The sequence below is a fragment of the Colletotrichum lupini genome, chromosome 5 (genome assembly GCF_023278565.1).
Source record: "Colletotrichum lupini chromosome 5, complete sequence".
Taxonomy (NCBI): Eukaryota; Fungi; Ascomycota; class Sordariomycetes; order Glomerellales; family Glomerellaceae; genus Colletotrichum; species Colletotrichum lupini.
Genome location: NC_064678.1, coordinates 4,675,581 through 4,696,420, shown reverse-complemented (window position 1 = coordinate 4,696,420; position 20,840 = coordinate 4,675,581). Strand labels below are relative to the sequence as shown.

The following is a 20,840-nucleotide window of genomic DNA, read 5'->3' as shown; positions in this document are numbered from 1 at the left end:
CCCCCCCCCCCACCCCCCCCCCCCCCATACCCCCCCCACCTCACGCCACCAAAACAATTTTTCCCCACAAGATAGTTTCTCTTCCACACCACCAGCCCTCAAAAACAACACCCCCCCCCCCCCCCCCCCCCCAATCTGTGGTTGCCTATCGTATAGACTCGATCAATTGCGAAAGATTGCATATGCGGATGCGGGCAAGTCAACTTGAAGCCCGTTAAGGGATGGCCCATTTCGTCTGACTAGCATGAGGAGCTTTTCAGCAGATCGTAAGGCATATTCTCCCCCGCCGCATGTTCCCTCTCTCTTGCGTCGTCCATTTGGATACTCAAATGTGCGTTGATGTAATTGACTCGTCTCGTGTCTTACATACATGCACTTGACGCTCAAGTCCCATGCCCCCCAGTCCCGAGATGCCTTGCCTTTGCCTTTGCCTTGTCCCGTGCCGCGCCGTACCTCGCCTTGCCTCGCTTCGTCAGCTCGTCATCTGGTCGCGTCGCGAAAGAGGAAAGAGGTTCTCGAAATAGAACATGTACCGAGATCGCGAAGGGACGGATTTCGTTTTCTTTGGATTTTGCAGTGGTGGCACCCGCACAGGTACAGATGTGCAGAAGGGCGATGCACGGCGTGTTCTGCAGAGGCGTATTTTTTCGCTCGACCGAGGCCGGCATGGTGTGCATGGATGTGTGCGTGACGGGGCGCTACAATCTTTGGGTAACGGTCGTACCGAAGGATATGCGGGATGGCGGGCGGGTGAGCGGGCTACAGTACGCTTGTGTGAGGTTCCTCCGTTGGTCTATTGGGATTTTGGAAATCTTTGGGCCTTTGGTGTTGTGTTACCCCAGTTCGAGCCTTGGGAGCTGCCCACGTCAGCTTTCAATTCTAAGCCCAGCCCTACGGGTCTTTTCTGGTGATGGGGTCATCGTGATGGATGGATGAATGGATGGGGATGTCAGCTCAGGGCTTAGCATCCTTTCGACGAGGGCAGCCTGAATGACTGGGAGATAACGACAGGCCAGGCCAGGTACAGGTACAGGTACAGGTATCATGATGGCCTTGACTTGGCTTGACAGAAGCTGAGGTCTGTTCCCACCGTCCTGCCGCTGTCAGCTGGTCTTCCATCTCTTGTCAAAGCCCATCGTGTCGGTAATGAAGGCTCGATCTGGGTTGGGCTGTTTGACTTCTGATGCCCCGAACGAGAACCCCGTCCGAGAGCAAGCGTCTGTCGATTTGGATCTTTCGTCTTTCGCAAGGCTGAAGCGGGAGACTTCGGTAGGCCCTTTCTTCTCTTTCCATCCGTCACCACGTCCCCTTTCTTCCATCGAGCGATGATGCAAGTGCGCGTTGCTAGGGTCGCCGAGGAAACCGACCGAAAGTGACCGACCGACCGACCGACACCGATGAGGTGGGTCCCCTTGCTAGATAGTTTTCCTTCTTCCTGCCGGGGCGCCGGGTGCGAGGCTCTGGAGGAGTTGCCCGAGAAGACCGAAATATTGGAAAGCGGGAAACGACGTCGTTCAAAGGGCGGGGAGACTGCCCACCACCGCCCAGCCAGGCGAAGAATTGGAATCTCAGTACCTGCAGCACGAATTGATTGGGCAATTTTCTTTTCAAAGTTGAAAGGAATGGCTCTCTGCAGATCAAGGGATAGGTTTTGTTCGAAATGTCCGTGTTATTCCTTGTCTTGCGGTGCGGTAGTGTCCCACGGACAATTCGACGGAGTTGACAACTTCGGACCCCCAACTAAGGGTCGTTGCGCTTCGGACGGAGGGGGAGCAGAGCTTCGAACAAACGCCACCAAAGTTCCCAAAATCCTGTCTCTTTTTCTATTGTTCAGTCTGTCTAAATTGTCGACGTCCGGATAGACTGTCACATTAGCTGCGGGAGACACAAGATGGGCAAGGTGAATCTCACTGTTGCATCGTCGGGCGACGGTGGTGGAGGTTCAACACGCCCCACGGTTTGCCTGTACAAGTCGTTCATGCACAGCGGGAAGTTTGTACGCTTATCCCGCACTCCCGTCTATTATCCCTGGCTTACAGTCTTGACTGTCTGGAAGTGTTGTTGTCTCCGATGGACGTCGACTTCAAGTTTGTCCTAAGTGACGACTGTCAGTCAGGCTACGATTCAGAGTTGACAGCTATCATGGAAAATAGGCTCAAAGAACACTCACATACACGACGTTCGGAAATAATAATAAAGTGTCCGTGTGAGAAAAGAAAAGACATCAAGCAAGCTTGACAGTCATTGTACCTCCAAAGAGGCCAAGCCTTACGCGGCTCGGTAACGTGCTGATCGTCAGGTCTGGGGCATGGCCTAGGAGCCGCAATATCAACAACGGGACGTCCAGGGTAGGAATAGTGCCGCCTCCGGACGGACGTTATGCGCGCAGTGCTCCTTCTGCTGCTTCTTGCAGGGCCGGACGACGGCGTCCGGTGATTATAGGACCAGGTGATAGAATACCAACTCTGAATCCTTCAGTAGGGGTTCTCTTCGTAGATTGCCTGTTTTCAAAAGAACCGGGATCTCTGTTCAGAACGGCCTCTTGATTATTGGAAGTAACGTGTCTGTAATACAGCTTGTCTTCGATACAGATTTGAGCAGGCGATGCAGTCCGGAGTTGAGCCAGGCTCCTAGTTGTGACACTACATCTTGTATTCTAAACATCGGTTACTTGAGTTGCCCGAAAACCAATACTTACCAACGCGTTCATACTGAAGATCTCTTTTGTCCGGACATGACACTATAGACGACTACGGCCTAGACGTTCCCAAGTCCGCAGTCGGTCATGGTCGAGATGTCGTGCCCGAGTTGACCAATCTATCGTGCCAGTAAGCGTCTTTCTTGTTACATTCTCACTCTTTTGGGCAACAATGTCTGTAAAGTGTATCACACACCTCCTAGGATCTCAATCCATTGAGTTACTCTCCTGTCCGTCGCCTGGGCGATCTTGTCCACCTGCAACCACCCCGGCTCCGGGGAACGGGGGTTAGAAGCTGTCCCCTGCCTGGCCCTCCTTGTCAACCTTGTTCCTGCCTTTTGGTTCCCCTGATCTGACGCAGTGAAGAGAAACGCCATTCGGCTGACAGTTGAGAAGGGAAGGGTTTGCGTGAATGGCAACATGGTCGTTGTTTCTTCTCAACTGCAGCAAGCAGGCCCCGGTGCGGTGTTCCGGAGTTGTGTATTTCGTGCCACGCGCGTGCAGTTGACCACGGTAGTTATCCGCATTTCCTTGGATCCTTTCCTGACACACCGTCTCTGTGTTGACCCGTGTATAGAGTATATCAGCTTGTAGTTCAAGCAGACTGAAAATAGAACTCTCTCCGGGCCGCCGACAACCTGGTCCCATCTGGTGATGATCCTGGCCGGTAATATTGCCGGGCCATTCGAAAATCTCGTATGAATCCGGTTGGCACTTTATTATTTCGTCCGGTAGCTGCGTTCCTTGGCGTGGGCCGGTTGCCTTGTCGACTCGGTGATGTGAGGGCAAGTCCGTACCCGAACTCTTCCTTTAGCTCCATCGTGGGGTGTTGGAAAGAGCGTGGACGACGACGCACGGTCGAGACGTCAACCGTCAATCAAATGTCCCTCGGATCACCGACATCAGGATGATGTTCAGATGGCAGCACTAGGCTTAGCCTCTTCCAATCCCCCTCTTCTGTCTCCCCGGTGCAACCCCCTCTGATCATCTTCCTGTTCGGCGTTCGATTCTGATTCCATCTGTTCTTGTTCTTCTTTCTCTTCAGACAAATGCATTCCGACGAACTCCAGGATCTCTTCGCCCGATATCAGACCTCAGAGAAGCCTTACGCAAACGCGACGTCAATCTGAGACCCGTCACTGGATGGGGCCGGCCGGCGCCAGGAAGAAACATAGAGCGCGGAGCTGGCCGGCGTCCTATGAGGTTGAGATAGAGGGTGCGCCGAAAGTCGACCAGAGCCAGTCAGCGCGAGCTGCACTTGCATCTCTGAAACGCAGACGTGAACGCCTCAGGAGGCATTCTCCCACACCCACTTTGTCCTGCCGCCGTGGGACTTGATGAAAATCAACCGTATTCATCCAGCCATACAGGACTCTGATACACGCCCCCGTGATCAACGATGCCGCGCGGACTCGAAACACAGACAAGTCAAAAGAGAGCTTTCAAGCAAGTAAAGCAACTAGACTCTTTCATGGCACGGGCTGGGGTAAAGAGAAGCAGGGCAACGAGAGGAGAAGAGAGAGAGAGGCGGAGCCAGGAGCCAATGCAAGTCTAGAACGGACTTCTGTCGCTAGCAAACTGGACAAATGAGAGGGGAGGACTAGAAAAGTGTTACATGAATCCCGCGGGGGGGTCGAAGAAGCATATTGTGACTATATTGCGGTAAGTCGGTGATCTCTCGTCTTCTTTTCTGAGCCCCCTGCTATGCACTCCCTCGTCCTTTCATTCCTTCTTTTCTCTTGGCCGGTCTTCTCGGTCATCGGGTGATTTCTTCTTAACCGAGAGAGAGTGAGGGATATACATCCTAGCTCGAGCTGTCGTCCGATATACGACGGCAGCAGGTTAGGCGATGATGGGACAAGATCGTCCGTAGAGTGACGGATCTCGTACAACCCCCCGGCATCTTAGCTTGCTGTGCCTCTGGTCTGCCCCCCCGCTGTCCACCCCATCTGCCTCCGCTCTCTCGTCTATATATCTCCTCTGTCCTCCCCTACATCATCCTCTCTTCCCATGTCGACGACATACCTTACCCCACTACCTTTCCCGATGTCATCGAGTGCGGCGTTGACGAGGTGCGGGTCGGCACTGAGGATTACGACATGAGAGGGTGCCTCCAACTGGCCAGACAACAACCACCTGGAAAGAGTCGAGGCCCAGGATCGGAACATATCAGGATGAGCCTCGAAGGAGCCATAGATGTTGCGCAAGGAAATGCCCCTTTCAGCCAAGGCATCAATGTCGGCACCGGTCGAGGAGGACAACATGACGATGGCTTTCGAAACATTGGTGGGAACGAAAAGAGAGGCGGCTAGAGTGGGATGGCCAGACGCATATGCCTCCACGACATGCAAAGGAGGAGAGCCGAGGATGGTCTGAACATCGGACCGAATAGAAGAGGAGAACCGGTCAATGACATGAGTTGCCCCAAGGGTTCGGAGTTTTGCAAAGGAGGCCTTGGAGTTCCGATGCCCGCAATCGCCGCAAGTTGAACGATGGAAGTGCCGACGTTTGTGCCCGCGCCAAGGACGATGAGATGGGCTTTTTGGTACTCGAAGGTCGTATCAGTGTTAGGAAAGGGAAACTCCAGGCCAGATGAGTGGAACAGAGAAAGAGCCGCAGTGAAGGGGTTGGTGATTAGCGTTGCAGCTTGAAGGGACGATATTGCCACTGGGACGGGAAGCAGAAGTCGAGGATCGGCGAGAACGTACGGGGCCAAGCCACCGGCATGCGGTCGACGAAGATTCCCCTGAAAGAGGACACGCGTACCGATAGGTGGGAAAGGGACATCACTTGGAGCGATCGAAATCCCGTATTCGACGACCATGCCGACGATATCGATGCTGAGCACCAAGGGAAGGCGAGAGGCAATATTGAAAACGCCGAAGTCGCGGAATTTTTGATCAAGGGCTAGAAGACCAGTGACTTCGACGCAGATCAAGACCTCTCCTGGGCCAGGACGGGGCACTGATTGACCCATCGCCGGAAGGGGTTTTCCGATAACGACGAGGGATAAAACGACCTGAGAAACGGCCTTGATTAAGTCTGGCATGGTGGACATCTTCATCGAAGGAAGATGGAAAGAGATTGGAAAAGAAGGGCCTGTGGAAACGCTGCTGGATGAGCGGAGGTCCAAGGTCAACTTGATCGGGCAACAACTAATTACATCCTCCTTGAGCTCAAGTGGTTGTGTCGGGGGCTGGAACGCAACGAAAGGCCCTTCACGGCTGCCGAACCGAGGCAGGAATCCTACAGCGTTACAACTTGAGGATAACCGCCATGAAGCTGGTCGTTGGCAAACTGGAGTTATCGGATTTCATGCTTTCGGTCCCGTTCTAAGAGGTGAGCGGCTCCGAATCCGGCAATGGAAGAGAGGCAGCCATCAGGAGGACGGAGCCACAGGATAAGGCGACTAAGGTGAGGACTATCCAACAGCACCAGCAGCAACAGAAGTAGCACTGGACATCTCTGCCACCATTTTTCCTTTTGGGCTGTTGCGTCCTTTGCGGCGGTGTTGCTGTCTGTTTCGCAAGAGACCCGCGGCTGGAGCTACGAGATCTTGACATATCGCCGTCGGTCTAAAGTGCGCAGATCAGAGGATTCAATGGCCAGTTGGGCGGTATGTCGTCAAGCTATCGGGGTATCAGCCCGCCCGGCGGCTTAGGTCGGACTACACTCCGAAGCGGGATAAAAAGTACCGAATTCTTCTCAGGTATCCTACTTTTGGTAAGCAATGGTCAATAGGCATACCTTCGCGCTAACATGGACTTACAAAAACGGTACGTAAACGTCTTGAGCTAACTACCGGTTCAAGGTTCGTCGTCGTTTTGATCTTTCTGTTTCTACAACCAATTTGCAACTGCAGAGTGTGAAAGCTGATGCCTTCGAAAACAAATTCGCAGGGCGCACTTGCACTCTAAATGCTTCTCACTCAAGCAGTTTGAATGAACCAATTGCCATGACATCGTAGCTAAGCTCAGGTTCCGCACTGACTTCGTCGTGGGTCTGAGCGTGTTTGTGCTTCATGCGGCCCGGCGAAGAAAGAAGAATGGAAAAAGAACACTTGACACCGAGGTGCCAACTCTGGCCATAACCCGGATTTGAGCGCACACACGCTCGTTTCTCGTGCTTCATGAGCAGGGGGATTAGTTCTCTGCGTCGTCTGGACTCTTCCCATCGGCATCTTCCTGCCGCTCACAGAGAGCAACGGTACAACAACGGTTGCCATAACATGAGAGTCTCATCATCATTCACAAACGGTCCGTTTTGAGTTTCCAATTCTGCCATTCAGCGCCGAATGGTCCCTCGGTGGTCTTGGTCTGTCTGGATATCGCTGTTAGCTCCCATCCCGTTTTGGTTCTAGTCACTATAAGCCTACTAGGACCGTGATATTAACTCGCTTGCTAAGCAATTTGAAATAAAATGCCGGTCGTTTTAAAGTGATCCAGATCAATCTGGATAACCATCAACGTTGGGATCCACTGTTGACGATAATGATGCTTGGAATTGGGTAAAGTATGATTGGTTCAAGAACTGAAGGGAACTACCATATTGTGTAATTCACACTCTGCTACAGAACGCAGTTTTCGAATTGAGAATTGAAAGAGAGTTTGTAGACTATAGTGATCGCAATGTCAATTTGAAACAGGAGTAGCTTTCAAGTTCCATTGACGAAAGAGAGATTCTTGAGGTTCTAAATGTCATTGAGGTCATTGACACCGAAGTTGCCGGGTGTGAACAAAATTATGACTAAGCACGGGTAATCTGCGGGTCCTCCACGAGCGCGGGTCGCATTTTGGTGGCAGCTACCGCGATTTCCAAGTCCCGGGAGCTCCAGTGTCCCCAAATTCCAATTCGCAAATCTCTGGAGCTTCAAATATCGGCATTGCGCTTCACCACATGCCGCGCTTACTTTGATTTGGTCTGGAGATGCCCAGGTACGCTTAATTGAAGCCATGTGTCAATAATCTCCAAACTGATCGCCATCAAGAACCTTTCGCGCAAAGCACTGAACCCACACCATGAGGGCGCAATTAGCCCGCCATGTCTGCCGACGGGTCCTTGTTCCTAGGGGCAGCGTCCCTGCCTGTTCGATTCTTTCTCGCCCAGCGTGTCGCCATACACAGCTCCCGGTACCTTCGACGATATCCCTCTCTCGACGGTCCCAGCGAAGGACGTTCTTCGGTATCCTGCAGAAGCCCCCGAGACAAATCAAGAAGCCAGAGTATGAGCCTGGGTGGACAACGGTCTTGACATGGAGAAATCGCCTTTTGGAGAGCGTTCGACCGCCGTCTAGAACAGAATTGGTCGAGGCGTTTAGGGATTTGTTTTCGTACAAAGTGCGCTTCAACATCGTCGTCAACAGCACTCAGGCCTTGCACTGTCGTAATCTGTTAAAATACCTGCTCGAAAATAAGGATGACGAGCCGGGTCCAGGTCTGACTCTGTCAGAGTTGACCAACGCGCGGGAAGCGCTGCTGAAGTTGCCGAAAGAGGATACCAAAGACCACCTGGAGTTCTCCAGGCTCTTATACGATGCGATCAAGGAAGAACGGGCATTGGATCCCGCAGATCCTGGGGCATCGGAGGACTTCGAGTCGTACCTGGTTGCCTTGACATTATTTGGAGCATCTCCCGAAGCCTTTATCGCGTTGCAGGAACACTGGGCCCAATTATCTGAAGCAGAGCGACCTGGCGCGCAGAATCTTTGGGTCAATGTCCTGCAGGGGCTGGCGGAGGAAGGTCGTGAGGCAGAGCTTGTGGCAGCTGTCAAAAAGGCCGAGAAACTTGGTTTGCCTTTCACGGCGAATTTTCATGAGGTTATGACAACTTTCTTCGCCAAGAAGGACAACGTTTTGGAGACCAAGAAGTGGTTCCTGAGGCCAGCTCACAACACCGAGCATCCAAGCCCCAGGTCTTTCAAAGAAATCTTGCATTTTTCAGTGAGAAACAACCAACGCGGGTGGACAGCGCCGATCTTCAAGAAGCTCGTTGACGCCAACCCGAGCAAGGAGCATTGGGATGTTATCTATCAGTGGGCAGTACTGTCCATGGGCAAAGGGCTTGATGACATCAAAGGCATGTTTGATGTTGTTGCTCGCCACAACCCCGACGACAGCGCCTTTCTACCAGACACCCAAACGATCAATGGGCTGCTGGAGGTTGCTATTGAGAAGAACGACCCTTATTTGGCAGACAGGCTTGTCTCGTTCGCAAGCGAGCTCGACATCCGGCCTGATGCAACAACATACCTTCTCCAAATGGACTTCAAGATCCGGGCAAAGGACTTGTCAGGGGCCAGGGCGGCATACATGCAGCTCCCCAAGGCGGAGCTGAACGGAGAAGACGACTTGCCCCTGATCAACAAGTATCTCCAAGCGCTATGCTACCAAGCAACCCCGAATTCCACGGCGATACGCGAGATGCTGGATATTCTGGAGGACCGAATTGTCACATTAGACCCAGAGACAGTGGTCGCATTATGCACGGTCTTCCTCAAGAATGACCAGCAATTCGAAATTATCGACACACTGTCGCTGAATGTATTTCAACACAGCAACGAACAACGGCGATCCATCAGAGATGCATTTGTGGCGTACTGTTTGGACAAGAAAAACAGTACCGCGAGAGTATGGGACGCCTATTGCATCCTTCGTCAGTTCTTCCAGGAGACCAGTGTTGCGAGCCGTCTCTTACTCATGGACGCATTCTTCAACCGCAACCGCTCCGACATGGCCGTCCACGTATTCGGACACATGCGGCAGCATGTCAACCCAACATTCCACCCCAAGAGCGAAGCCTACATTCAATGTTTGGAAGGCATGGGCAGGTGTCCCGACTTGGACAGCACGAAGTTGGTCCATAACATGCTGAAGATGGACACGAAAATCCAGCCCAGCACGAAGATTTTCAACGCTTTGATGATTGCCTATGGTGCATGCAGGAAACCGAATATAGCCTTGGAGTACTGGCAGGACATTGTCAGGTCTTCGGAAGGCCCTTCATACAACAGTCTCGAGATTGTGTTCTCGCTCTGCGAAATCAAGGCCTTTGGCGACCAGATTGCCAGGGATATCTGGAAGAAAATCGAGAAGATGGAGGTCGATGTTCCACCGGCAGTCTTTGCTTCCTACTGCGGTGGCCTGGCAGGCAATGGCAATCTGCAGGAGGTCCAGAGCACGATCAGAACCATGAAGCGAGCTGTTGGGTATGGGCCTGATGCCATGACGTGAGTTCATCCCTCCAATCTGTCAAACTTCATAGCTAACATCTGTACAGGCTTGGCATTCCATTTAACGCGTTGCCTGGGCAAGGCTTGCAGCGGGAGTTCGAGGCGTGGGCCAAGAAGCAGTTCCCAGAGGAGTGGGCGGAGGTGGAGAAGTTCCGCTACTATTACACTCCCGAAAAACTGAAGAAGTTCAAGCTACAGCGTGTGCTGAAGGCATGATGTGTACAATAAGTACTGGAGGAGCTTCTTGTATCTGTACATTTATAATAGACGCCAAGATATTGTACAATTCATACACGGGAGAGACTCCCAATTTCCGCAGACAAATCCACAGGCCCTGCGAGCCTTTCCAAACACTAAGCCTCTCCAAAGTCTCTACTTCCACGATGCATTGAGGCGGAATCTCTTCTTCAACAGCTCGGGGTGGTGGTGCACACTAGGGTGGATACCCATACCAATCGCTCTCCGGATAGCCTTTGCCATCTTCCTCTGGTTCGTCGGCTTCAGTCCCGTTTCCTTGTTGTGCCTGATCTGTCCGAAGTTTGTCATATACTCGGAAATCATCGAGAAGTTCTGCAACACAGAATTAGCAGACAGAGCGTTTTGAAGGTACCGGTGAAACATACTCTGTAGTGGTCCAGGGGGTTGATCCCCAACAAGTCAACGACATCGACCGTGACGGTCTTTTGCCTGCGCCATTTCTCCATCTCAAGAGGACTGAGATCGTGCGGCGCGTATACCTCACCGGTACGCCAGCGACGCGGCATTTGCTTGACATAGTCGTCGCTAACCTTCTTCTCGCGGAGAGACTCGAGCATGGTGCGTTTCCGAGCCGCAGCTCCTTCCAAGCGGGCCTTGCTTCCATTGTTGATGAGACCACGGATACGGTCGGCAGAGTGCACCTTGGGCTTCTCGTCGAGGTTCAGGAGGTTCTTGATCGGATCGGAGCTGGAGGACTCTGTAAAGCTTGACGTTAGCTTTCGCGCCACGGGGATAAGGGAGCTAGCTGTAAAGGGTCATTGACGTACGGGCGACTGCGGGAGTTGACGAGAATGGGCGCGCGACCCGGGCCATCAAGGCGCTCGGTGCCTTGATGGCCGAAATGAGTGGTAGTCTGGGAGGCATTGCTGGTTTTGTGAGGAATTGTTGGAATATCCCAGCGAGTCGTGATCTGTCGCGAGATGTTGAAGCTGTCACGGGAATTTTTTGGTAGGCCGACGGAACCTCCCGCCCCACTCGTCCGATAAGCGTTGGCGGCGATAAGGAATTTTGTCCCGCCAGCTCCAGAACTTTTTCTTCTGCCGCGACCACTCGTTACGGGAGTCAATCGCCAAACCGAACTGGGAACCCGCGACGTCAATAGCCCAGCATGGTCCGCAAACTCAAGTATCACGAGCAGAAGCTCCTGCGGAAGCACGACTTCATCACATACAAGCAGGTACCGTGATCAACCGCACTTCGCCCGCGCAGTGGCCCGAGGCGCATGTGCTAACATTGAATTACCAGGATGGCGACCACCGAGACGCCGCAGTGGTATGGCAGACTCCACGAGAAGAGATGTGCGCGACACAATCTAACATGCGAACAGGTGCGCAGATACATGATTCAGAAGCCCGAGGATTATGTGAGTTACACAGTTGACGCCCGTATCATGAACCACCGCTAACATTGACAGCACAAATACAACAGGCTATGCGGCGTAAGTTCTCCGAATATCTCCCCGAGTTTGCGGTCGAATACACATCGAGACGTAAATTGACACGGATGCGCAGTCCATCCGTCAACTGGCGCATAGGATCAGCCTGATGCCTCCGGAAAACGCGGCCCGCCGAAAGCACGAGCAACTGCTCCTCGACAAGCTGTATGACATGGGTGTTCTCTCCTCGGCCTCGAAGCTCTCGGCCATCGAACACAATGTCACAGTCAGCGCTTTTGCAAGACGACGTCTCCCCGTCGTCATGACTCGCCTTCGGTATGGAAAAGGAGACTTTCACAGCTTGCTTCTTTGGGCATAATGCTAATGTAGATGTCGCAGCATGGCCGAGACCGTACAGGCAGCAACGAAGCTCATCGAACAGGGACATGTTCGTGTGGGCACGGAAACATGTGTCGATCCCGCGTTCTTGGTTACTCGCAGCATGGAGGACTTCGTTACATGGACCGTGGGCAGCAAGGTCAAGAGAAACATCATGAAGTATCGCGACAAGTTGGACGACTTCGAGTTGCTGTAGACGGGACGATACACTTTCGGATGACCGGCTTGCCGTCATGGTGGGACTTGGCTTTGTGCAATATTTGGAGGTGTTATGGAGTTAGGGGGCTGGACATGGGGAAAGAAAACATCTGACCTATCGCATTCCGCAGAGTCTGCGTGGCGGGCCTTGAGTCAGCTTTGAGGCTTAGGAGACGATCTGGACTGGCAGAGATATCGGGAGAAATCCCTTTGCTGGCATATTGCCCGATGCGCAAAGATCAAACAACTCGGACAGCTGGCACTCACCCGCATGTGGCGACGTCCTCGGAACAGACCATCAGCCGCAATTACATTTCGTCGACAAGTAGGTAGACGAAGGTTCCTACATTTGAGGTTGTTCCTTGGCGAACCCAACCTCCAAATGAATCAACCGATACCTATTTTCGACTCTGTCAGCTCATCAGATCCGAAGTATACTGATGAAATACGAATGAATCGCGAAGACTCTGCAGCCAATCTCAAGGTTTCGTCGCAGAAGCACGTCATGCTGCGGGCTTGCGCTGCCTTGAGCGAGCAGATGAACACTTTGTGGACGGATGAAACGGTCGCAAAGTTTGGGACGTATATCAGTTCAGGACTATCGCATGAAAACGAGGGCTGAAAGGCCTGGACGAAAGAGCCGAGGCCACTACCGAATCGGGAAATCATTGAGACGAAGCCGGGCAACTGTATAGAGTCGACTCGCAAAAGAGCACAATAGACTAAGAGGATATCCCGACTTCGTCCAGGATGGCCATGCAGTCCCAGCTCGGAACAAAACTTTCCTCCCCCACAACAGACAAGAAAACGTGAAGAGTCGTCGGAAGATAACTCTATGAGGCTGAGAAGGGTGCTTTGCACGGACGCTCCTATAGAAGAGACGCCGAATGGAACAATGGATTATCCCAGTCTTGAAACAGGGAACATGACCAAGTGATACTCTGAACCGACGTTCTGGATGGTGAAGATCCGATCTCCGCCAATCGTAGCTCGAATCCCGGCCGGTACCTGAGGTCATCGTCTACTCTCTGTGTCTGATGTTTTGCACCTTCTTTTTGCGCTGTGGGTGGTCTCAACATCAGCGCACGGGGAAAGCTGAAGACTTTGTTTGTTTGAACGGATGAATCGGGACCGGGAGACTCCCCAGCCGCGGCGTTCCCTGCGGCTTTCTTGGTGTGTGATATAACAACCGTCATCCCAAGAGCTTCCCCGTTGCTACCGATGTCACGTCTGGGAAGCAACTTACACATTCTTTGATAATACTCTAGTGCGCTGGTCGACTAATTACGCTCCTTTTCCCCCACAAACAGTCGCTGATCCCTCGCTGATAACGAACATATAAGTCACAACAATCCTTAAAACGTAACCCTAGTTTTTCCATCTCGCAGACTTGTCCAAATCGCAACCTCGGAACTTTGAAGAAGCCACACATCACGAATACGCGCAAGGATTCTATCATGTCCGCCTTGAAGTATGCCTTCTTGGCCTCGGCCGCTCTTCACACCGTTAGTGCCCATGGCACAGTAAACGGCCTTATGGCAGATGGAGTCTTGTAAGTCCGGGTTCGATATCTCAGTCACTTTTAGTCCATCCTCGCTGACCCGCTCCTCCCCCTCCAGCTATGAAGGCTACAGCCCTCAGATGCAGTACAAGAAGCCCCCGCCACAAGTCATAGGATGGTCCATCCCAAAGGATCTGTCCAACGGCTTCGTCGCCGTAGACAAGTACGCAGACGCAGACATCATCTGCCACGTCGGCGCGGAACCGGCACCGATCGCCGCAAAAGTCACAGCGGGCTCCAACGTCACCGTCTTCTGGACCGATTGGCCCGAGTCGCACCACGGGCCGATGATGGACTATCTGGCCCCCTGTAATGGCGACTGCGCCAAGGTCAACAAGGCCGATCTGCAATTCTTCAAGATTGACGCCGTCGGCGTCGTCGACGGTGCCAAAGCGCCCGGCAAGTGGGGTTCGGACGACATGCTATCCAACAACAAGTCGTGGACGATGACGATTCCGGCAAGCATCGCACCCGGCCAGTACGTTCTCCGCCACGAGACGATTGCGCTGCATGAGGCCGGCCGGGAGGGCGGCGCGCAGAACTATCCACAGTGCCTCAACATTGACGTCCAGGGCGGCGGGTCCGAGAAGCCCCCCGGCGTCAAGGCGACGGAGCTGTACAAGGCCAACGATGAGGGCATCAAGTTCAACATCTACAAGGATAACCTTGACTACCCCATGCCCGGACCCCCCATGATGGGCGCCGAGCAGAAGCCTACTCGTCGGCGGAAGAGAGTAACGGTCATCTACTGAAGGGAAAATGAATGGGCGGCTCACTGGCTTTTGTACAAATCGTGTTACTGTTATGTATTTGTACTGACGACCATTTCACGACGCATGATGGGACAGGATGGGGCGGAAACCTCTGCTTTTCTTTGCGGGCTCAACCAACTCCTTGCTACGCTGGCCGTGCAAAGACTCTCTTTCGAGTCTCATGTTTCCTTTACAAATCATCGATATCCTTGGCATGCCACCTGTGTATAGAAAGCGGTCCTGTGAGATGGGGTTCACGAGCAAGCGAGCGTCCATGGGCGTATATAAATCTCGCCATGTATCATATTGTACCTTTTGTTTTTGTGAATGACAAATTGTAAACGATCACACGAGGAGAGTGCGTGTATAGATGAGCTTGAACCAACAAACGTGTCCAGTCTTCTTGCCACTCCAACTATCTGCCCACTCCTCTTTGGACTTATTACCATGAAAGATTTGAGTCCCTGGTCTGCGATTCGTCAAAGTATTCGGCCGTGATGAGTACTCACATCCGAAGGTTCAGCTCCGTACCCGAATCCGAAAATCTCATGCGGCCCAACTCTTCTGGTTTGTTCGCCGCCGGTTTCAGAAAGAACTGGCTCTGTCTCTCTCTCTTCATCTTGCCGGGAACCGAATCCCGCGTGGGCCTCCCCTCTTTCTCTGGGGGAGGAGACCCGGACGCTGCGGTGCTTTTCCACTCGACACGGGTCACATGGATGTCCGAGGGGCCCCGGACCCGGCAGATCTACAAAAGAAACACGAAAATCTGAAGCACGGAGGACCTTCTTAAGAGACCTCACATATGGATCTGCAACGGTGGTCAGTACAGAGTACATAAGTACACTCATTTGCGCCCGCCTCCTCGTCTGCACGGCCCTGTCGATAATATTTGCTCTTAAATATTTTGTTTCTATGGGGCTTTGGTCATGCCACGGCTAGTAGGACATCGGCGTCTATATGATCTACGGGCGCACCGACTCCGAAGCTTGGCGAATATGTTTCGCGGCGCCTCTCTCTTGTGGTCCAGTGGTCAATCTTTCCAGTAACCTATAGGGTCATTTCATCTTGATGTGTGGAAACTCAGAGGTGCGGGTGATGACGAACTGCCTGTACTTAACCGAGGCAAAAACTGTGAGTGTCTTAGCCAGTCTGCGGTATGCCCATACGTGCCCTCCTCAGACTTGACAGCCTCACAAACCCACCGGAGCAGGTTACTCATGTTGAGAGGAAACGGTCAGTAAATGAATATCTGGCCTATCCAGCCCACTTACCTTTGAGTGACAAGGGCCAACCTGAAGACCTGGAGCATTGTAATACCCGACATTTCTCGCCGATGTCATGAGCTTCCGCGTCGAGAGCATCTCAGAGGCCGTTAGCAGGCCGCTTTGGGCAAGATCACCTTTACGGGACTATGTAAACAAAACGTATCTTCCCTGAATCATATAGCGCCTCCACATATACCGCGCAGAATAAGGGGTAATTACGATGGTTGACGCAGCCAGAATACGTCCCAATATGGAAGGAAGTAAAAGGTGTCAAATACGAGCGCTGCCGATAAATTAACCTCACCCGTCTTGGTATAGATGCACCAACGCTCCACTGGGAAAAGTACGAGTCGCTTCAATACTACTACATACCACTGAGCTTTTTCTTGCGCCCCTCCATCATTGAAGCTGTGATGTGGAGGCTCGATAATCGACAACGTCTTGACACTTCCCGAACAGATGCTCCCGACCTCCAGTCTCAGAGAATTAACACTTAGAGAAAATCAGTAAAAGGTCTCGGGCCTTAGTTCAAACCCTATCCCTACGAAAACCCAGCGCCTCATTTTCTTCACTACCCGTTTAACTACCAGGCTACGTGGCCACGGCCGATTCGAACCGCACCGGGGAAGTGCTCCCTCCTTCGAATCCATGACCAGTAAACCCTCTGCTCGATGCACCTCATGAATTCGAGGGAGCGGCAGCTTGAGGCATCCCGTGAACGTAGGCTTTCGCTCTCGCCCTAGCCGGTATTCAGACTAAGATACGTGGACCCATGAGTTCTCTACGAAAAAGGGCCATATTGCTACCACAATGAGGTTCGCGAAGAACCACTTGTCGTTGACGTGTAGCAGCTTTGAATTCCTGATATGAAAGACTTGTGGTTTTCTATAGCCTTTATCTATTATCCTTCTTTTCCTTCTTCTTAACCATGCTAAGTTCCTTTGACTCTCCCGAAGATGACTCTTTCCTCATTTTCAAGTCATAAACAAAGGGACCTAAGCCGCTAGTCCAGTCTATTAGCGCCGAGACGTGTGGCAGCTGTCTCCTCAGGAGAGAGAGAGAGAGAGAAAACATGTCGATTTCGTTCTCAAGGCTGATTATTGCTATCCTTCGTTGTTTAATTACAGGCAAGAGCTGGATGAAAAGGGATGACTGCTAGATATGTTCCTACGTCCGGTAGAAAGTGCAAGTGTAGTTACACCTCAGTGATTTCTCCCGGAATTCCAGAGCCACGACCCTCAGGCCGCCCCCAGTCTGCGTAGTCATTTGTTGAGTTTGTACCACAGGCCTATTGAGCTGCTTGAGAGGTAATTGAGACAAGGCTGTGGGGCTGAGGTGAGGGTACAGAAGCTAGAGTAACTTGTCACATTGTCCGTATTCTTGGTCGAATAATCCTAAGACGAAAGCGAGTGACGGAGAGGAAGGGATGAGCAGCGATCTAGTGGATTTCATGTTTTAACTTAGAGACTCGGCAGTCGAAACTGGCTTGAGTCTCCCAGAATGGAGGCATTCTGCTCGAACACGAGTGAATATACTCACCAGGACGGCGACTTCACCTCCAGTCTCACGAACCGCTGCCTCTCTATGGTCGACACTTATATCCGATTCCCGAACCGTTGGGATAACACGGTATCATTGCTCTATTCTCGTAACACAACCCTCTTACAGTCATTCCATGCCTTTCAGGTACCGCTTGCCGTATTGTGCCTCGGAGTATAAAACAGAAGTGGTGAAGAAGAACGTAGCTTGAAATAGTATAGACATTTGAGTGACCTCACTCTCCCCGGGCAGACACCATCAACGATGCGGGAGCTGGTCTAGTAATTCGAATTTTTGGATCCAAGAAACGAGGACAGCTTTTCTACAGGGATTCTCGCCAGGCTATGCAGGGGTCAACCACTTACTGTCACTGGCCCGACAGGGCCACTCCTAAAGCCTACGAAGATGGGAACTCGGATTCCATCCATGCTAAGAACTCGCTACGCCTCTCCTAGTATTGGCTCCATGGATTTAAACCAGTGGGCTACACGGAACCAACTAGTAGAGACCTATCGCAATACCATCATTCTAATATGTCCGTTTACAAGTATGACTGCCCGATTGTTCTCCGAGAATGCATCCATCGCGAAAAACATAGCTAAGACAGATATTTTAGGAGACATTTAAGGTCAAGAGGGCCTTGTTAAGCTGTTGCGACTACGCTCAATGATTCCTTGCTCTCTGACCTAAAAAGCAGGGCAGAGTCTTCATCGCTGTTGATGCTGAGCAAGATCCCACGGGAAGACATAACCCTCGTCCGTCTTTGAATCACGTTGAGGATGTGAATCGGGGCAATGAACGGCAGAACTTAAAGCCAGCCCCTTGGAATCCGCCTCTGGTCGTGTCGATAGAATGGCGTCTTACGGCAACCTCATGGACCAGAGGGCATCACGGAAAACAACTCACGACAACGGCGGCGCGTGTTCGGGGTCAGGAGGCTATATCTTGGGGGCATAAGTTGACACGGCTCCAACGAACACTTTTGGCCATTTCGTAAAACTAGTCCCATTGAGATCGACAATTCAGCTGCATGTTCTTCTGGTATCGTTGCTCGTTGCTCGCGCATCCTCCCCCTTTTCCTGTTACCGTACACCACTTCCTTAATCACGAAGTAAGTTCAACTGGAATCCGAGGTGGAGGTACGCCGCTACGAAACAATCCAGCATTTCAGCTCCTAAACCCACTCGCCCACCTGTGACATCACAACATAGAACAAACGACTGCCGCCTAGAGCTGTGGTTGCTTTCATTTTCTTTCATACTCTCTCAATGCTCTCGGTCCAGTGTGGGCGTAATTCGGACAGCTTGCGAAGGGAATCGTCAAGCGTTGACAGGAACAACCGGCCAACCAGACGAGGGACCGGACCTTGTCCAATCTCTTTGAGATAAGTGCAAGACACACTGCGATGGCTCTAGGCTATAATCAGTACTAACATTGCATTAACCCCGGAATCAGAAATAAATGGCAGATGGAGCTAAATAGTACGTTTGATACCGTCAATACCTATTGACTGCTCTGTGGTTCTGGTCAACTACAAAAATCACTTGTTTTCTTTGGAAAAGACAAGGCCTACGAGCTGATCGGACGTATCCGTTGGTTGAATTCCAAAACCTTCAATCCTTGCGATTAGCAATATCAAAAAGACAAGCTGACTCGAGAGGCTTACAAACCGGCCTCTTGAAGCTCACTGCCTGCCTATCAGTACTTCGAGACAAATCAGACACTAAAGGTGCGAGAGCTCAGTTAACCAAGTTACCTTAACTCGCAAATCGTATGGTATTGTATCGCATTGTCTGCTTCAACAGAAACGCAAGCATAGCTACGATTTCGAACTCTTTAGTAGCGCCTGGAGCCTCAACAGCGATGCCACACAGTTTTCAAGCGCGTCAGTTCTATGGTATCTATGATGAAGGAGCATAGCCTCGCAATTAATGAGTTCCCTCTCTTCAACTCGTCTGTATCTCTTCGTCTCGAAAAGGATACTATATAATGAGCCCTACCGTACCCATTCTACATCTCGCCCTCCATCTGTCTTTGTCCTGGACACAGTCCCAGGCCGCCCGGCTATTATGCCCGCAAAAGCGAGAGTTGCGGCCTGGGTTTGATATAGATAAGAGGCCCGGCTGTCTCAAGAGCCAACGACTTGTCCTGTGACATTGCTTGACGATGTACCTACCTATATATAACCCAATATTCCTTCTCATTTGCCTTTCACTTTATATTCCCTCTTGAATAATCAATGAACCATGGGCAACGAAAACTGACCTACTGGCTTGATATCATGTTCTTTCCCCGCTCTCTGTGGTTTCATTGGAGCCACATCCTCTGCTTGAGCAGACAGACCACCCAACATGCGAATTTTGTCATCACTGCCGGGATGCTTAAGAATCTGGACTAGTTGAGCGAACAACTCGTCGATGGCTATCTCGTAAATGTATTCATACCCCTCATGAGTCGTTTCTCCTCCACCGCAAGGTTGCAGTTAGAGAAAACCCTACGGGCCTACTGGTCTCTCTGTCTCGTCCCCGTAGCCCTTCAAGATACTCATTGTGAATCCTGCGTTGCCCCAGCCGTCGTCATTCTCTATTCGCGAATACCTCGATACGTTGCGAGTGGAAGTCAAGACGCCTCCTGGAACAGAACAAACTCGATACCTGACTCCCTCTACCAGTCATTTCTCTCTGTTCGCTCCCCTCCCCCTCTCAAGCACTCCTCGTTTAGACATGTGATCACACCGCCACTAAGAGACCACGGAACCTGCAACGGCCAAGTCACGAGAAGCCTCCGCACTTTTAAACATATAACGGCTTGAGCTTGCAGAGTAGGAAGGCCCGTCCCCCCTCAGAGACAGCATGGATTCCATAGACCAAATTGCCTAAGCCTCCCTCTTCGATCTCAGCCCTTGGAAGCAACCGGGCAACACAACTGTTCGCACCAGGCGGGACGCATCAAGTCTATGCCCGAGCAAACAGCATCCCAGGGGCCCTCAATCTCAAGCTTCCCCTGCGTGACGCAAAAGACTCAGTACTATTCCGACTTAGGGTTAACGATAACATGAAGCACAGGGAGGACATGGTCACGAACGCCATAGTACGACTGTGATTTGACTTCTTTTTTATTCGAGTCCTGGCTACCAATGCTGTAGTGGCTACAATAGACATGAAATATGCAGCATTAAGCCTCAGTATCAACAACTGTGGCATTCTGTCTGCAAATGGATGGTGTTTCACCAAAGATCCTTTGCGGGCTTCAAAACCTACGCAACAGACTGGTCTGTTTTAACATCCCCCAATCCTCCTCCCGCCCGTATCCTTGACGTCGAACGTCTCTCGTAATGAATCGATGCAATGATGTTTGTGATTCTCCTCCCCCCGCTTGTATGCTCTGTGACTTTGATGAAAAAATAGGACCCATTCCCAACTCAAACATGGTATCATTGCTGTGCTTTCCCTTAAACGCCCCTTTTGGTGCCTCGTTGTAACGCCGATGAGTAAAAAGAAAGAAGTGGTGAAAAGTGGGAGCTGATCGGTGTTGATAACTCCCAGTGGTGGTGGGTGCGTGATGGTA

At 51.7% G+C, this 20,840-nt stretch overlaps 6 protein-coding genes across 6 annotated transcripts; 3 read left to right on the top strand and 3 right to left on the bottom strand.

The window, feature by feature from the left end:
• Positions 1-3,803: 3,803 nt before the first annotated feature.
• CLUP02_10814 (uncharacterized protein) lies at positions 3,804-5,762 on the bottom strand (the record flags this gene model as incomplete). The annotated part of the gene is made up of 3 exons (XM_049289786.1): positions 3,804-3,894; positions 4,724-5,006; positions 5,084-5,762. 3 exons carry the CDS (start codon positions 5,760-5,762, stop codon positions 3,804-3,806), a joined length of 1,053 nt encoding a protein of 350 aa, XP_049146931.1.
• Positions 5,763-6,622: 860 nt separating this feature from the next.
• On the bottom strand, positions 6,623-6,829 carry CLUP02_10813 (uncharacterized protein; the record flags this gene model as incomplete). The annotated part of the gene is made up of 1 exon (XM_049289785.1): positions 6,623-6,829. The coding sequence occupies one exon, from the start codon at positions 6,827-6,829 to the stop codon at positions 6,623-6,625; it is 207 nt and encodes a 68-aa protein (XP_049146930.1).
• An 887-nt stretch (positions 6,830-7,716) lies between these two features.
• On the top strand, positions 7,717-10,142 carry CLUP02_10812 (pentatricopeptide repeat domain-containing protein; the record flags this gene model as incomplete). The annotated part of the gene is made up of 2 exons (XM_049289784.1): positions 7,717-9,923; positions 9,974-10,142. The coding sequence occupies 2 exons, from the start codon at positions 7,717-7,719 to the stop codon at positions 10,140-10,142; spliced, it is 2,376 nt and encodes a 791-aa protein (XP_049146929.1).
• Positions 10,143-10,298: 156 nt separating this feature from the next.
• Positions 10,299-11,048, bottom strand: CLUP02_10811 (ribosomal protein S18; the record flags this gene model as incomplete). Its single annotated transcript, XM_049289783.1, has 3 exons — positions 10,299-10,496; positions 10,550-10,881; positions 10,952-11,048. 3 exons carry the CDS (start codon positions 11,046-11,048, stop codon positions 10,299-10,301), a joined length of 627 nt encoding a protein of 208 aa, XP_049146928.1.
• A 244-nt stretch (positions 11,049-11,292) lies between these two features.
• CLUP02_10810 (U3 small nucleolar ribonucleoprotein IMP3) lies at positions 11,293-12,154 on the top strand (the record flags this gene model as incomplete). The annotated part of the gene is made up of 6 exons (XM_049289782.1): positions 11,293-11,361; positions 11,430-11,456; positions 11,520-11,547; positions 11,613-11,622; positions 11,719-11,895; positions 11,959-12,154. 6 exons carry the CDS (start codon positions 11,293-11,295, stop codon positions 12,152-12,154), a joined length of 507 nt encoding a protein of 168 aa, XP_049146927.1.
• Positions 12,155-13,613: 1,459 nt separating this feature from the next.
• CLUP02_10809 (glycosyl hydrolase family 61) lies at positions 13,614-14,469 on the top strand (the record flags this gene model as incomplete). Its single annotated transcript, XM_049289781.1, has 2 exons — positions 13,614-13,708; positions 13,776-14,469. 2 exons carry the CDS (start codon positions 13,614-13,616, stop codon positions 14,467-14,469), a joined length of 789 nt encoding a protein of 262 aa, XP_049146926.1.
• Between the last annotated feature and the right edge of the window lie 6,371 nt (positions 14,470-20,840).